This window comes from Trachypithecus francoisi, unplaced genomic scaffold (assembly GCF_009764315.1).
Source record: "Trachypithecus francoisi isolate TF-2019V2 unplaced genomic scaffold, Tfra_2.0 Lachesis_group17, whole genome shotgun sequence".
Classification (NCBI taxonomy): domain Eukaryota; kingdom Metazoa; phylum Chordata; class Mammalia; order Primates; family Cercopithecidae; genus Trachypithecus; species Trachypithecus francoisi.
In genome coordinates, this window is record NW_022681462.1 from 51,923,001 (window position 1) to 51,940,340 (window position 17,340).

General features: G+C 46.0%; 2 protein-coding genes across 4 annotated transcripts in view; both read left to right on the top strand.

Moving 5' to 3' along the window:
* Positions 1–3,317, top strand: part of RFX8 (RFX family member 8, lacking RFX DNA binding domain) — an 85,013-nt gene extending 81,696 nt beyond the window's left edge. For all 3 annotated transcript variants that reach the window (XM_033175682.1, XM_033175681.1, XM_033175680.1), the window contains exon 15: positions 2,957–3,317. In XM_033175682.1, the coding sequence (XP_033031573.1) occupies positions 2,957–3,133 (177 nt within the window). In that variant the 3' untranslated portion in view covers positions 3,134–3,317. The remainder of the gene's footprint in view (positions 1–2,956) is intronic.
* Positions 3,318–10,500: 7,183 nt separating this feature from the next.
* The window catches only part of CREG2 (cellular repressor of E1A stimulated genes 2), a 42,117-nt gene continuing 35,277 nt past the window's right edge, over positions 10,501–17,340 (top strand). Inside the window, exons 1-2 of the mRNA XM_033175683.1 lie at positions 10,501–11,017; positions 14,631–14,800. Coding sequence (XP_033031574.1) covers positions 10,577–11,017; positions 14,631–14,800 — 611 coding nt within the window. The 5' untranslated portion in view covers positions 10,501–10,576. The remainder of the gene's footprint in view (positions 11,018–14,630; positions 14,801–17,340) is intronic.

The window sequence follows — 17,340 nt, forward strand, 5'->3', positions numbered from 1 at the left end:
AAACAAAAACATCTTTCAGTGACGCTTGTTAAAGCACCATAAGGAAGGCTTTATCCGTAAGGAAGGCTTTATTCAGTACCATCTCCACTGGGCTTTTGCAGTCGGGGAGGGGGATTGGGTTTAACTCTGAGTATAGCAGGGACAGGGTGGCGGGTGCGGAATTTGTAGCCCAGGAGCCGGGTGGGGGTCAGTGGATGGGAACTTACTAAGAAGAAATGTCAGAGGTAAGGGAGATTCTGGCTAAACCCACCTAACAGGATGCTTATAGAAGTCCAGCCAGCTGGGGTGACCAAACATCACCTGGAGGCTGGCAGAGGATGAGGAAACTGATCAGATGTGGAGATGGGGCATTCTTGCTAAAGTGACTCAGCAGGGTTCTTGCTAAAATTGGATTTTACAAGGGAGTGAAGGAGAAGGTTCGGGAGCCAGACTAAAGTGCAGCGAAGTGGAGAATGTTAGTCAAATTACATACACATGCTTCTTAGTCAGCAAGGTAACCAGGAGTAAGCTTTTACCTCTTCGGCCACAGTTAGAAGGCATGAAGAGCAGACGCTGACAGTCTCCCGGGACTGAGCATTTAAGTGCATATTTTCATCTCAATGAAATGGATGTTACCATCAACCCCATTTTACAACTGGCATAACTGAGGATCTTGAAGGGTTGGGTAATTTTCCCAGGGTCACCTCACTAATCATTGGGAGAACAGGAATTTACACCTCCACAGATCCTTCGAAGACTGTCCTCAGCATTCTCTCCCTGAGAGCGTTTTCTACCATCTGCTTTAATTCCAAAATTGGTTACTTGAGACTAATTATTAAAAATACCTTCAAGTCTGATAAGGGCAATCCTGGTACATACATTTCTCGGTTCAAATTCTACTTCTTCCCCTTATTAGCTAGAACCTTGAACACATTGCTTAACTTATGGGGATACTCATGTCTTAATTCCATAGGACCCGTTAGGAGGTTTAAATGAGTTAATTGTTGTAAAATGCTTAGACTATTTCCTAGAATATAGTAAGTACCCAGTAACCACTGGTCATCATCATCATTTCCCCACCATGGGGGAAGCTGAGCACTTGCTCTTGACACTCTTGGCCCAATCCCTTAGCTTCTCTGAAGTTTCTTGCAATGAGGTTTGACCTGTATTTAATGGGTGGAAACAATAGAGAAGATACTAAATACTTAATTGAACTACATAATAAAGCAATACACGCAGATGAATGTCAGGTAATCCGAGGTAATACACATTAGATATTAATTAAACCTGCTTCTGTTCGTTCCTGCCTGCTGAATTAGCTATAATGACTTAAACAAGCACACCAAAAAGTTACGCTCATCTGATTTTCATTGCATCCATTATTCAGTACATGCACTCATCATGAACAAAAAAGCACACACTGCGTGTCCCATCTGCATTCATCTGCCACGAGTTAACACCCCATTCAGCTGCACAGCTGTGGCAGCCTCCTTCCCTGAACAATTTAGCTCTGGCCTGCACCTACAGTAACAACTGAAGTCAGCATTCCAGATTACCATATCCATCTGTCCCTCTTCTACATTCCAGCGGCGTTCAAAATAGATGTCAAGGCATGTTTAAGAACAAAGTGAAAAACTATAATGATATCAAATAACGAATTTAGGTCATGTACTCCAGGATTACAGCAGGGCAAAAAAAAAATCTTTAAGTGTCTCTTCACCTCTAAGCTAAAGGTGAAAACAGTTTTTTGAAAAAGACAAACATCTTTTCATGGGGTGGTGATGGTTTTTGTCGAATTTAGAGAAAGAATGAGACAAGTTTCATAAACTTTGCATTTGAAGTTATGGTGCACACATCTCTGTCAAAATATACTAGCTTATAGGAGGTTTATTGATGAAATCAGACCAAGGGAATACATTTCTATTGGTTTTAAAGTAGTCATGGCCAAGTTTCCTGGAGCTAAGGGAGGGATGGTACATTCGCCATTCTCCGATAGGAAGACTTGCTCGTCAGGCGAAGTGGCTGAAGAGAGCTTCTACTAACTTGGAACCTCCACACCTCTCGAATCGGTTACTTCCAATTGAGTCACCAGTACCAGATTGCTGTTTTCATAGGTTCCCGCCCTCCACAAATGAATGGTTTATTTGACGGATGGGGAAAGGAGAGCCACTGTGGGAATTGGAGCCGAGTATGTCAGCTCCAGAGACTTGATGAGAATGCGGGGATTAGTACCCGTCTGGAGACCCCCAAATTGATGGGTGCTACAGCCACACGGAGGCCGTGGGTGCCTTTCACAGGCTCCCTCCCAACTTTCACGACTCACCTGCTTTCTCCGGTGTCTGTTAAGGAAGAGTGTTGGTTGGTTCTCACGAGGACATTTCTCACAAACTTCAGAGCCCTCTTCATTTCCCTAAAGAGAGCCCATCAGCTCCCCGCCCCTGCACCATCCCTGCCTTGCAAAGCCTCCCACTGAGTCCTCACTGGACCCTGAGTGTTTTCCTGAGAAATCAGGAGTTCTCTTAGTAAGAATAAATGCATGGACTGAGCGCGGTGGCTCACACCTGTAATCCCAGCACTTCAGGAGGCTGAGGCAGGTGAATCACCTGAGGTCAGGAGTTCAAAACCAGCCTGGCCAATATAGTGAAACCCTGTCTCTACTAAAAATACAAAATTAGCTGGGCATGGTGGCATGTGCCTGTAATCCCAGCTACTTGGGAGGCTGAAGCAGAACTGCTTGAACCCGGGAGGCGGAGGTTGCAGTGAGCTGAGATGGTGCCACTGCACTCCAGGCTGGGCAACGAGAGTGTAACTCCATCTCAAAAAAAAATAAATAAATAAATAAATGCATGAACTTCTCCTTTACTTCCCGGGGGGGGACCACGAGCTTGGTAGAAGAATTCAAATGGTGGTTCCTGCAACAAGGAATAGTATAACTGTCTCTTTTTACCTTTTGCCTTTAAACATTTCCCTCTTGCAGCTCATCCAGGTGCTGTTGGAAGATGAAACCACCGAAAGTGCAGTTAAACTCAGCCTTCCTATGGGACAAGAAGCCCTCATAACCCTAAAAGATGGACAACAATTTGTGATTCAGATATCAGATGTACCCCAAAGCTCTGAAGACATTTATTTCAGAGAAAGCAATGCTAATGTGTAAGATTATTTATTTGAATAGAGAGTAAGAAAACTGATAGACTTGCATTCTTAAAAGTATTAAATACTAAAGTTTTTCTATTGACGAAAGACGATGTTATGTATATAATGTAGCATTGTCTATTTTATTTTTATATGTATTTCCAAGGAGGTGGTTTTGATAAAATATATTAACTGATTTGGAGAATAATTTTTGCCTGTGTTGCTTTTCTTTTGGGGCTTTCCAAGTATTTCTGTTTTGAGACAGAGCAGAAAAATTTGAGAATGCTTGTTGGGAGCAAAGAAATGGTTAAGGCTCCAGAGAAAGAAAAAGTTCGAAGAATACCAACTGGTACAAGCAGTAAAATGCCAGTGGTAATATTTTTCCTCCCCTTGGTGGTGCCTCGATCGAAATAGAATTTGTAGATAGATCCCCTCAGGCAGTGAGGAACAGAAAAGAAAAATCAATGTGGTATCACTTAAAATCACTCACTGGTCCATTAAACACCTTCGGCTCACTATCCCGATTTTCTTAAAGTGAGAGAATTTTGAATGCAACAATGTCTGTAGCAGAGGCTAATGTCCTGCTTTGAATCACTCTTTAGTTCTCTTTTTGCAGCAAAATCCTAAAAACTGCTGAAAGTAGGAATAGATCATTGTTACACAAAATCCATTTTTATGTAACTGATTATAATATTTAAAAGGAATTTTAAAACTCATGCTTAACATGATTTCCAGTATACATGGAAAAAATAGAGAATATTTCATTGATCTCATACTACATATGAAATGAACTAAATTTTATGTATATTTACATATGGAATGAATTACATTTACTTATGAAATGAATTACGTTGCCCTAAATGCTTGGAAATTTTAAACACAGGAACTATACGTCTGTAGGTTCATTAAGAATTACTCATCTTTATGGTTAAAAAAAATCATATTTAAGAGCCCTTTTCAACTACATTTAATATATTATCTCAAGCTGTGTGGGAGGAGTTGTTTGTCGAAGAATGAGTCAGAGACGTATTCTTTTGCTCACTGCGCAGTGACTTCGCATGTCATGTGTTTGCTCGTAAGTAGACAATTGGTGGACTCAGTCACAGAACAGAGGCAACAGCAGGATCTGTAAGTCTGGGAACGGTGAATTTTGTTTGCATATTTTGGGGTAAACTGATTCGCTAAGAGCTAGCAGAAGTCATTCTGAGCATTCTGTCCTTGAATGCCCAAGTCTACCAAAGAAAACCATTTTCATTTTTTTCTCTGTAGCATTAGACGTTAGGATAGGGGGTGAGGATGGGTACTAACAGAGAGGAGGGGGGACTTCTGGGACTGTCGTGATTTGTATTATTATGGTTTCTTATTTGATCTTGGGACCTGCCTAGGAGAGCCCTGATGGGGTGGGTGGGGGAGAGAGTAAAGTTTGGGTGTGTTGGTGTAACTACCATGCAGGAAGCAGAAGTTTATTGCTCACAGACCCAGAGAGGTTAGGGACACCGAATCACTAGGAGGGCCAGGAGGAGTCTGGAGGCAGCAGGAAGCTCAACCAGCCTGTGGTTGAGCCTGAGGGACCTGCCTTTATTAAGGCCCAGGGAGCTATTCCTCAGGCTTTCCCTCAGGACTTGTGGATCTGGGTCATTTAAAGAAAACATACATAAAGGAGGGAACTCATTTACATGACTCCGGTGTTGACCATTAGATTTTTTCCACAGCCAGCAGCTGTGGCATGAGCTGGATTTGGCATCAGTGGGATGAGGAACAAGCAGGCTATATTGCAAACACCACACAGAGAGGAGAAGTCTCGCTGAGGACAAGGATGACAGAGTTCAACTGGATTTCAAACAGCTTATATCAGGTTTAAAAATGGCTGTCGGCCGGGCGCGGTGGCTCAAGCCTGTAATCCCAGCACTTTGGGAGGCCGAGACGGGCGGATCACGAGGTCAGGAGATCGAGACCATCCTGGCTAACATGGTGAAACCCCGTCTCTACTAAAAAATACAAAAAAAACTAGCCGGGCGAGATGGCGGGCGCCTGTAGTCCCAGCTACTCGGGAGGCTGAGGCAGGAGAATGGCGTAAACCCGGGAGGCGGAGCTTGCAGTGAGCTGAGATCCGGCCACTGCACTCCAGCCCGGGCGACAGAGCGAGACTCCGTCTCAAAAAAAAAAAAAAAAAAAAAAAATGGCTGTCAAGGCTGCGACTCCATGAAGTCTATGCCAGGAACCCTCATGGCGCTCCCGTTCTTGGGCTGGTGGCTGGCCATACAGTGTAGTGTGTTCACCTTGCGAAACTGTGTCACGAAGTTTGTGATTTGATTTGATTGCATTTCTGCATACGTTATATACAAAAGTGTATCTTAAAAAATACAAGGTGACCAGGCACTGTGGCTCACACCTATAATCCCAGCACTTTGGGAGGTCAAGGTGAGAGGATCACTTGAGCATAGGAGTTCAAGACCAGCCTGGGCAACATAATGAGAACCCTATCTCTACAAAAGAAAAAAAAAAAATAGCTGGATATGGTGGCATGTGGCTGTAGTCTCAGCTACTCAGGAGGCTGAGGCAGGATGATTGCTTGAGCCCAGGAGTTCAAGACTGTAGTGAACTATAATCATGCCATTGCACTTCAGCCTGGATGACAGAGCGAGACCCTGTCTTAAAAATAAATGAATAAGTGGCATTGGCCACTTTATGGGGATTGGATTGGAGGTTCCTGGTGGAAGGAAGACTAAAAAGCACACGGGAGGATTTCAAGAGAAAGCAAGCTGGGCTTGAAAAGCCACCAGGCTAATAGCTGCACCCACATGTATCTTGGAACATAAATGTTCACTCGTGATGATAAGTTGGTAGCCCACTAACATGCTGGCAGCAGACAGATTTTTCAGAAACATATCTGATCAAAAATTCACAGTGATGTGTTCCAAAATTAAGTATTTGTCATGTGTTTTTTCTTTTACCAGGTACTCTTTAAACACTTGGGATTGTAGGGGTGGAAAGCTGTGATACCTTTCCTCACCCACCCGTAGGGTCATGGCCAACACTCCTGTAACAGAAGAAAAAAGGGAAAAGCATAACAAATGTATATAATATTTAATCCAATGTATTAGGCCATTCCCGTACTGCTACAAAGAAATACTGGTGACTGGGTAATTCATAAAGAAAAGAGGTTTAATTGCTCATGGTTCCACAGGCTGTACAGGAAGCATGGTGGCATGTGGCTTCTGGGGAGGCCACAGGAAACTCATAATCATGGCAGAAGGTGAAGGGGAAGCAGACACATCTTACATGGCTGGAGCAGGAGGCAGTGGGCAGGATAGCTGCTATACACTTTTAAACGACAAGATCTCACGAGAACTCACTCTATTAGTGAGTAGCACCAAAGGGGATATTCACCCCCATGATCCAATCACCTCCCAGCAGGCCCCACCTCCAACGTTGGGGATTACAATTCGACTTGAGATTTGGGCGGGGACACAGATCCAAACCGTATCATCGAAGCTTTATGTGACGTGAAAGCCTAAATAAATAAAGACTCAAAGACTCAGGAAACTCTCCATTTTCATGCTTAGGTTCGGTGAAGAACGGACAACCATGAAGAAGTGTGATTGAACAAAAAGTGAATGATCTAATGGTAATAGACTGAGCGGGCAAACCCAGCAAGGCCTGTCCAGATTCTTCTTCCTCCTTCTCTGTGTTATTCCGTTCTTCCAGGTGGAGGGCAGGACCCCTTTTGGAATGCGGTCTCAAGACCTACTCTCAGACAAGGTGGGTCTGAGAATCTCTTTATGGCCAGCTCCTATACAGAAAAGCAGAGGGAGTTAGAGTCATATTTCTAGGCTTTATGGCTGTCTTTGAAGGAGAGGGGTCTTAATTTCTATGATCCGTCTTCGGGGAGAGAAATTCTAGTTCCTATGGCCTGCCTTGTGGGAGAGACGGGAGCAGGAGAAAGAAGGGTAGAAAAAGGCCAGAAAGAGATTTTGCTTCTGAGGCTCTTCCACTGTCCTTTACTTCGAAGTACTCAGCATGTCAAAGCATTACACTCTGGGCATTGTTTCCTCAACCACGTATCAAATACACAAATCTCTTCTCTTTTTGGGCTTATGTTCCTGGTACAGGAAGACTGACACTGAGCTGATGAGCAAATAAAAGCAAAATATCTTGAGTACATATAAGGGTTACAGTGAAAATTCACTATGGGGATGTGGATGCTCCCTTCTTTTTTTTTTTTTTTTTTTTTTTTTTTTTTGACAGAGTCTTGTTCTGTTGCCCAGGCTGGAGTGCAGTGGTGCGATCTTGGCTCACTGCAATCTCTGCCTCCCAATTCAAGCAATTCTCCTGCCTCAGCTTCCCGAGTAGCTGGGATTACAGGTGTGCGTCACCATGCTCAGCTAATGTTTGTATTTTTTGGTAGAGTCGGGATTTTGCCACGATGGCCAGGCTGGTCTTGAACTCCTGACCTCAGGCGATCTGCCCACCTCTGCCTCCCAAAGTGTTGGGATTACAGGCATGAGTCACCGCACCCGGCGTGGTGCTGCTTCTTATAGGGCATTCAAGCAAGACCTCTCTCACAAGGTGTAATTTGAAAAGAGACCTGAAGAAAGCAGGAGAAAGAGAAGGTGTGAGAGTCTCCTAAAAAGGGGAGGAGAATGAATCAGAGAAGTAGGAGAGCATGACCAGGCAGAGCCAATGCCCCCTTGAAGTTAATGGCCATAAATCTGAAGTGATTAAGGAACTTAAAATCATATATATACTCTAGCTAGACACTGTATATATATTTAAAATCATATATATACTACATATAAGTCATATATACTATATATAAATCATATATGATTTATATATATATTTATTCATATATATATGATTTATATTATATATATATATACACACTTCAAATTTATGGTCATTAACTAAATTTTATATACATATGATTTAAGTCCTTAATCTCTTCAATATATATAGAATATATAAAATACTGATAAAAGAAATTAAAGGCAACACAAATAAGTGCAAAGGCATCCCATATTCATGAATTAGAAGACATAATTTTATTAAACTGTTCATACTACCCAAAGGAATCTACAAATTCAATTCAATTCCTATCAAAATCCACTTAGTGACTGGGTGCAGAGGCTCACACCTCAGAAGGCCAGGGTGGGAGGATCATTTGAGTCCAGGAGTTCAAGACCAGCCTGGACAACATAGCAAGACCCCTTTTCTAAATAAATAAATAAATAAAAATTAGCCAGGTATGATGGCATGTGCCTATCTACAGTCCCAGCTACTCCAGAGGCCAAGGAGAGAGGATCGCTTGAGCACAGAAGTTTGAGGTTACGGTGAGCTATGATCATTACCACTTCACTCCAGCTTGGGCAAAAGAGTAAGACTCTGTCTCTACAACGAACAAACAAGAAAGAATTAAACAAACAGACAAAAAAACCTGCAATGATATCACCTTACACCCATTAGAATGGTCATTATAAAACAATAACAACAGGTGTTGGTGAGAAGGTGGCTACATTAGAACTCTTGTGCACCATTGGGAATATAAAATAGTGCAACCATTTTGGGAAACAGTATGGAGGTTCATTAAAAGTAAACTATCTTATGATTCAGCAATCACACTTACGGGTATTACCCAAAAGAATTCAAGACAGGATATCAAAGAGGTACTTACACTCTAATGTTTATTTCAGTAGTATTCACAATAACTAAGGCAGAAACAACCTAAATGTCCATCAATATGAAAGGATGAAGAAAATGCGGTCCCGATGCAGTGGCTCATGTCTGTAACCCCAGCACTTTGGGAGGCTGAGTCACAGAATTGCTTGAGCTCAGGAGTTTGATATCAGCCTGGGCAACATAGTGAAACCTCATCTCTACAAAAAGTAAAAATGACCCAACAGGCATGGTGGTGTGCCTGTAGTACCAGCTACTGAGGAGGCTGAGGATGGGGGACCACTGGAATCCAGGCAATCCAGGGTGCAGTGAGTCATGATCGTGCCACGTCACTCCAGCCTGGGTGACAGAGCAAGACTCCGAAAGAAAGAAGGAAGGAAGGAAGGAAGGAAGGAAGGAAGGGAGGGAGGGAGGGAGGAAGAAAAAGAAAGAGAGAAAGAGAAAGAGAGAGAGAGAAAAAGGAAGGAAGAAAGAGAAAGAAAGAAAAGAAAAGGAGAGGAGAGGAAATGAAAGGAAAAGAAAAGAGCCAAAAGCCTGCAATATTGTTCCACATTTTTCCTTTCCAGGGCTTGGACCGGAGTTCTAGCGACCTGGAATGAGGGCCTTGGCCAAGGTGGTATTTGTCCATGTGGTCTCAGCCAGTTTGTTTCAGCTTAAATGCAAATAACTTGATTCTGCTGTTAGATGAACTGGCTGCGATGCCCTCCTGACACAGCAAAGTGTAAGAAGGGTTATCGTCCTTGCAGAGAAAGAGAATGGGCATCAGATGGAATTGGTGCTAATCTTACCTCCATCATTTATTCAGTTTTCTTCTCTAGTAAGATGATGGTAACAATCCTTACCTTTAGTAAATCTAGTTAACTAAATACGGTCGGCCCTTCGTATCTGTGGGTTCCCAACCAACCACAGACTGAAAATATTTGAAGAAAAAAAAAAAAAAGCTGGACGCAGTGGTTCACACCTGTAATCCCAGCACTTTTGGAGACTGAGGCAGGAGGATCACCTGAGCCTGGGAAGTTGAGGCTGCAGTAAGCTGTGATTGTGCCGCTGCACTCTCGCCTGGGAGGACAGAGCAAGACTCTTCATCAGAAAAATACAAAATAAAAAAGGGTGATTGCATCTGTACTGAACATATGCTGGCTTTCTTTCTGGTCCTATTACCTAATAAATATAGTAAACAACAATGTACATAGTATTTACATTATATTAGGCATTGTATAAGCAACTTAGATATCAAAAGAGGCTGCGCATGGGTTATATGCAAATGCTGCACCGTTTTTTATAAGGAACTTGAGCATCTCTGGATTTTGGTATCCACGGGGGTCCTGTAACCATTCCCCTCAGATACCAAGGGACTACTGTATCGCGTTTGCTCCATGCCACGCATCGTTCTAAGCCTCTTCAAATATTAATCGTTCAACCGTCCCATCCATCATCCTTAAGAGATAGATATTATCTTTGTCAGCTAATGAAGGAAATGGGCACAGAGAGGTTAAGTGGCTTGGCAGGTCTCACAGCTGTTGAGCAGAGGCGTGTATTGAGCCGGGATTTGAACGCCCACCCTCTGCGGAACCTGTGCGATCCTGCAGGAAACGAACTCATCCCGGGACCTGGCGCGCGAGGAGGACTCCGCAGGATGCGCGGCGTGTGCGTGGAACCTGGTCTTCTGCGAGCCTGGACTTCTGAGCGAGGCGCGCGGCTGCAGGGATCCGCCGCAGGGGGGCGCTGCCGGGCTCCCCGGCACTAGCGCTGCTGGCGGCCCCCGCGGCCCGGCGTGCAGCCTTGCAAGATGTCGGTGCGCCGCGGCCGGCGCCCGGCGCGGCCGGGGACCCGCCTCTCCTGGCTGCTGTGCTGCAGCGCCCTGCTGTCCCCAGCCGCGGGCTACGTGATCGTGAGCTCCGTGTCCTGGGCCGTCACCAACGAGGTGGACGAGGAGCTGGACAGCGCCTCCACTGAGGAGGCGATGCCCGCCCTGCTGGAGGACTCGGGCAGCATCTGGCAGCAGAGCTTCCCCGCCTCCGCTCACAAGGAGGACGCGCACCTGCGGCCCCGGGCGGGCGCCGCCCGCGCCAGGCAGCCCCCGGCGCCGCCCGGGATGTTCTCCTACCGGCGCGAGGGCGGCCAGGCGGCCGGTGCGCCCCCGGGCCCTCGACTGCTCGCGGCCACCGCCCGCTCCCTGGCCCACGCCAGCGTCTCAGGCTGCCTGGCCACCGTGTCCGCCCACGAGAAGGTAAGCGCCCGGCGGGGAGCGCGAGGGGGCCTGGCATTCAGGCGACGGCCGGGAGACGGGGACCGGGACGTGCTTGCGACCGTTCGGGACTGGGATCCGGGTCCACCAGACGTGCCCGGTGCGCTGGATGGGACCCTTGACATTGTACGTAATGGAAGGCGAGGGTGCCTCCGTGAGCCTGGCGAAGTCCGGGGGGGAGGGTCGGAGAGGGACATGGATAACCAGGTAGAGTTGGGTACCCAATCCCCACCTTGAGATGGCCAGGCAGGGAGACGGACACCTAACCTGTGTCTGACTGAGACCTGGACCAAAGCATCCAGAGCCGCCTTTGGAATTGCAGAGTAGGCGGGGACAGCCCTTCCCAGTGCAGGGCACAAATTTATAGACCCGAACTCCCCATCACCTTGTGACCTGAAGCTGAAGTGGGGATGGGGAGAGAGACAGCACCAGGGCTTCGATGGAAATCTGCATTTAAGAAAATGGAGTTCAAGGTTTTTTTTTTTTGGAAAGGAGGCTTATTATGCAAAGTGTGTAAATGCTGGAATGAGCTATTCGCTGCACTTTTAATTGTTCAGTTCGTAAATGCTTTACTCACCTGTTAGACATGATTCCACCTAGAATGACATGGATAAGTAATGCAGATGTAACTTCCATGCCTCCAGAAGGCTTTTAGGGGTGTTAAGAGAGATGAAAGAGCTACAAGGCAGTAATGTGAACTTCTATTTACTTCCTACAAAAAAAGAAGTAATATTTTATAGAATGCATAGGACATTGGCCAGGTTCTTGCCCCAGCTCTGGTTCTCACCAAGACTGTGGCCAAGTCACTGGCTTCTCTTCTTTGCTTTCCTTATCTATAAAATTAGGTGGTTAACCAGGCAGTTTTTAAGGCCCTTTTTTGCTTAAAAACTACCTAAATGGCAACTTTATTTCAATACCAAAGAGGCAATGGTCTTAACCTCTTCAATGTCAAATGCAGATCCACTTGGATATTCTCAACACCCAAATGATTTTTCACAGCTGTGTCTTGCACTCCTAAGACACATCTTAAAGACATAGGCCGGGCGCGGTGGCTCAAGCCTGTAATCCCAGCACTTTGGAAGGCCGAGACGGGCGGATCACGAGGTCAGGAGATCGAGACCATCCTGGCTCACACGGTGAAACCCCGCCTCTACTAAAAAATACGAAAAACTAGCCAGGCGAGGTGGCGGCGCCTGCAGTCCCAGCTACTTGGGAAGCTGAGGCAGGAGAATGGCCTGAACCCGGGAGGCGGAGCTTGCAGTGAGCTGAGATCCGGCCACTGCACTCCAGCCTGGGCGGCAGAGCGAGACTCCGTCTCAAAAACAAACAAAAAAGACCTAAAGGTTAAAGATGACACTGATCTTAGTTGAAAACATGAATCTTTTCAAGAAATCAAAAGTCTAGTGCCAATGGATTAGAGATATTTTGACTTTCAACATTCCTTCTCTTAGCTTAGGAGTTCCTCTTTCTAATCCTTATTGACATTTGATTAAAACAATAAATTCAGAAAACATTTACAATGCCATGTATGCAAAGCGTGACTCTGGGCAGCTATGACAAACTGAAAACAGGATATATGAACAAAGTTATACTACCATTTTGGAAGATTCCTTAACATTTCATGTTCCTAAAAAATTAAAGCCCCGCCTTTTATAATTCTACACACCATTATCATGCGACGTTCCAAGGACAAAGACAACCCCCAAATTCTGAGTTAAGTAACAACACGGTGCACTTTGTTAGGGATAAAATCATGGAAAATTGGGTTGCTTGACTGGCAGGATTTGGGAAAACCTCAGCACTAAATATTTTTGTTGGCCGGGCATGGTGGCTCACACCTGTAATCCCAGCAGTTTGGGAGGCTGAGGTTGGCAGATCAGTTGAGGTCACAAGTACAAGACCAGCCTGGCCAGCATGGTGAAATCCTGTCTCTACTAAAAATACAACAATTAGCCAGGCGTGGTGGCACGCGCCTGTAATCCCAGCAACTTGGGAGGCTGAAGCAAAAGAGTCGCTTAATACAGGAGATGGAGGCTACGGTGAGCCAAAATCACGCCACTGAAAGCCAGCCTGGGCAATAAAGTGAGACTCTGTCTCAAAAAATAATAATACTAATAAAATAAATAAATAAATAAATATTTTTGTTTAGATCTGCAGTCACAGAAACATGATATACCACCTGTCTTAGTCCATTTGTATTGCTGTAAACAAATAACTGAGGCTGGGTAATTTATAAAGAAAAGAAGTGTATTTGGCTCACAGTTCTGCATGCTGTTCAGAAAGCATGGCGTAGCATCTGCTTCTGGGGAGGCCTCAGGCTGCTTCCACTCATGATGGAAGGTGAAGAGGAGCCGGTGTGTGCACAGATCACATGGCACAAAAGAAAGTAAGAGAGAGGGGAAGGTGCCAGGCTCTTTTTGTTTTTATTTATTTATTTTATAGATGGGGTCTGGCTCTGTCACTCAGGCTGGAATGCCGTGGTGTGATCATAGCTCACTGCTGCCTCAAACTCCTGGGCTCAAGCGACCCTGCTGCCTCAGCCTTTCAAGTAACTGGGACTACAGATGTATGCCACCAGGCCAAGCTAATTTTTTGAAAAACTTTTTATAGAGATGGGGGTCTCACCATCTTGCCCAGGCTGATCTTGAACTGTTGGGCTCCCAAAGTGCTGGGATTACAGGGTGAGTCCCCACGCCCAGTTGGCACCAGGCTTTTTTAAACCTCTCTCAGGGGAACTCTCAAGGAAACTGACAGAGGGACAATTCACTCAGTACCTCGAGGAGGGCACCAAGCCATTCATGAGGGATCCACCCCCATGACCCAAACCCTTCCCACTGGGCCTCCCCTCCGACACCGGGGATCAGAATTTAACATGAGATTTGGAGGGACAGATATCCAAACTATAGCACCACCCTTCTCCCACCCTACTGGGTGATCATGAAGAAAAATTGGCATATCGTGTTTCTGTGACTTCCTTTATGCAAAAAGGGTAACAAGTCAATTTCTCATAACTTGCTGAGTCATACAATGAAATATTATTGATTACAATAAAAAACGCAGCTAATAAATGAGAAAGTGATGTCGCCCTAAAAGAAACAATAATAGAAAGTTCCTGAAGTCCAAAGAGCAGGCAAGAGGTTAAAGACTTAAACATCCTCCCTAAAGTTGCTAAAAACTTGGGAGAGGCAGTAAACCTTGGGAGTTAAGGCAGTGCGGCTGTAACAGGCAGCTTGAGGAAAAGGCTTAGCACCACCGCCCATAAATGTCATTGTCCCTCCCCAAAAGAACATGAAATTCAACAAAGTGAATATATTTGCCATGCACAGGCAGCTTCAAGAAGAATCCTTTCACCACCCTTCCACACAGGATGCCACTGCTAAGCATCTCCTATGGAGAAATTCTAGGGCCACCACGGAGTGAATTGGGCAGACTGGGGACCACCTTACCTTGATTTACTACCTGTCAGAGCCACTGTGATGCCATGATCCCCCCTCATCCCTGGTGTTGTATTTCCTAGCCAGAGGCACAAGCTAAGCTCCCAGATCAAGTGAAGCCACATCTCTGCCCTGAAAAACCCTTTTCTGGTGTTTGTTAGATCCAAGGACTGCCGTTTGGGAGCTGCCTGCCCGTCAGTGACGGCCCCTTCAACAACAGCACCGGGATTCCTTTCTTCTACATGACAGCCAAGGAGCCCGTGGTGGCTGATCTGATGAAGAACCCCATGGCCTCGCTGATGCTGCCAGAATCAGAAGGGGAGTTCTGCAGGTAGACGAGGGTTTTGCCCTCACTCGCACGGGTCTTGGGAAGTTTTTGACAGAGTTGGGGCTGGGTTTCTCTCTGGGTCACATGACTTGAACAGAACTCTGAGATGCACATGGATGTTCACCCTTGAAATCAGAGAAATTAGAATTCCACCACTCTCCAAGCAGTGTGATTTATAGCAAGTTAGTTAATCTTTGGGAGCCTCAGTTTCTTCATCTGTCAAGTGGGAATAATAATCTTTGCCTCCAAGGGTTATTGCAAGTGTTGGAAATAGGTACAAAATGCTGTGTGTTGGCCGGGCGCGGTGGCTCAAGCCTGTAATCCCAGCACTTTGGGAGGCCAAGACGGGCGGATCACGAAGTCAGGAGATCGAGACCATCCTGGCTCACACGGTGAAACCCTGTCTCTACTAAAAAATACAAAAAACTAGCCGGGCGAGGTGGCGGGTGCCTGTAGTCCCAGCTACTTGGGAGGCTGAGGCGGGAGAATGCTGTAAACCTGGGAGGCAGAGCTTGCAGTGAGCTGAGATCTGGCCACTGCACCCCAGCCTGGGTGACAGAGCGAGACTCCGTGTCAAAAAAAAAAAAAAAAGCTCTGTGCAACATTGGCAGGAGTCCAGACAGCTCCTGTTGTTATGGAAAAGGGGGAAGGCGGGAGTGAGGGTTGGTAAAGGAAGAGCCAGTATTTCATCTCCCCAGCACAGTCATGCCACACAGAGTCTATATATTGTCTTTCCAATTTATTTATGTCCTGTCCCCAGATATATGTGCAATAAAGAGCCAGCATTTTTTAATTCACTTTTTCAAAAACTCTCTGAAAGAAAATGCTTCTAAAGACATTTAAGCACTAACAGATCATTGATCCAGGCCTCTTTATGAGAATTCAAAATGCAGAGGCTGAACTCGCATCCTCCCCGGGAAATGTCTGCATGGAGCTGGTGTGGGGGCTACATGTGAGATCTCCTTACCCTTCCCAGAGGAGCAGCAAATGCCCAGGATGGCCTGGGGTGAGCCCTTTAACCTGCAGGACCTTAGTCACTCCACCCAAACGTAGTGATGCTTTAGAAAATCAACAGGCCTCATTCCATCTGTGAAATTCTATTATTCTTTATGCACAGCATGGAAAACGTAATAACCAAACAATGTATTAGTTCTTACAGAGGCTAATCAAAGCAACTATACAATGCAAGATGCATCCTGGATAAGCCATTGTTTCCCCTCAGCCACGACAGACCATGCGGAGACACTTCAGCTGACTCTGTGCCCCACCAGGTTAAGGCAAGAAGCCAGGAAAAGAAACATTTCCTTTCTCATGGAATATTCTCCCTCTTCTTGGTCAGTCAAGCTTGCTGTTACTAGAAGTATATTTCCGGGATATCTTTCTTTTCTTTTCTTTTTTTTGTTGAGACAGAGTTTCGCTCTTGTTTCTTAGCCTGGAGTGCAATAGCGCGATCTCGGCTCACTGCAACCTTGAACCTCTGCCTCACAGGTTCAAGCAATTCTCCCTGCCTCAGCCTCCCAAGTAGATGGGATTACAGGTATCCACCACCATACCTGGCTAATTTTTGTATTTTTAGTAAGACAGGGTTTTGCCATGTTGGCCAGACTGGTCTCGAACTCCTGACCTCAGGTTGATCCACCCGCCTCAGCCTTCCAATCCAGGATACCTTTCTAAGCTTCCCAGGCTTTCCTCATTCCCTGAAAGCAGTCGTGCTGGAGCTTGTGGCTCCCAGAACCCAGAGCACAGCTGTTCTGGGGACAGGCAACAGAATAAACCTGGGACAAAGCTGTAGCAGCACTCCAGCTGGGGGAGGATTTGTCAACTGGCAACCTCCAGGCAGATGGCAGCAGGAGCTGGAGCCAGGAGCAGTAAGCAATCTGACTTAGGAGAGGTCCTCACAGGGCACAGGGTCTCAGGGTGACTTCCTTCAGCCCCCGGGGAAGACTTGTCTGCACGGCCTAGAGCCACGTATGTGGACCTTCTTCATGGCAGGCCACATGTGGGACGTGCAAACACCTGTGCAGCCCCCGGGCTAACTGGGTGAGGCAGCTCATGGCCGGAGGTGAGCACCCCGGGGCCAAGGGCAAGAGCATCTCCGCACACCTGTTACTCTGGCCTGGGAGAGGAAGGATGAGACACTGAGACACATTCATGGGTATGCCTCAGTTTATGTCTTCTCATAAAACTTTCTCAGAACTGCTATGCCCCCGACACTGTTTAAGTTTCAGAAGTATTGAAATATGATGTAAATAAATGCCTACGAAACGAAGTTTTGATTAGTAAGCCTCATACTTCGATGCAAAGCTTACTAAGCAATGGGGCTTTTGTCACCCTAGGGCCCACGACTTCCCCTAATCAGCGTAAGCCCAGATGTGACTCACCTGTGGGAGGTTCACATTCCAAGTGGAGCGTTACATTTTAGGTTTCACCTTCAGAAAAGATCTTGGTAATATTGAACACAGGGACTTAACAAGTCAAAGCCATGTGGCTGGCATTGAAAACGAGAATCCAGGGCCGGGCGCGGTGGCTCAAGCCTGTAATCC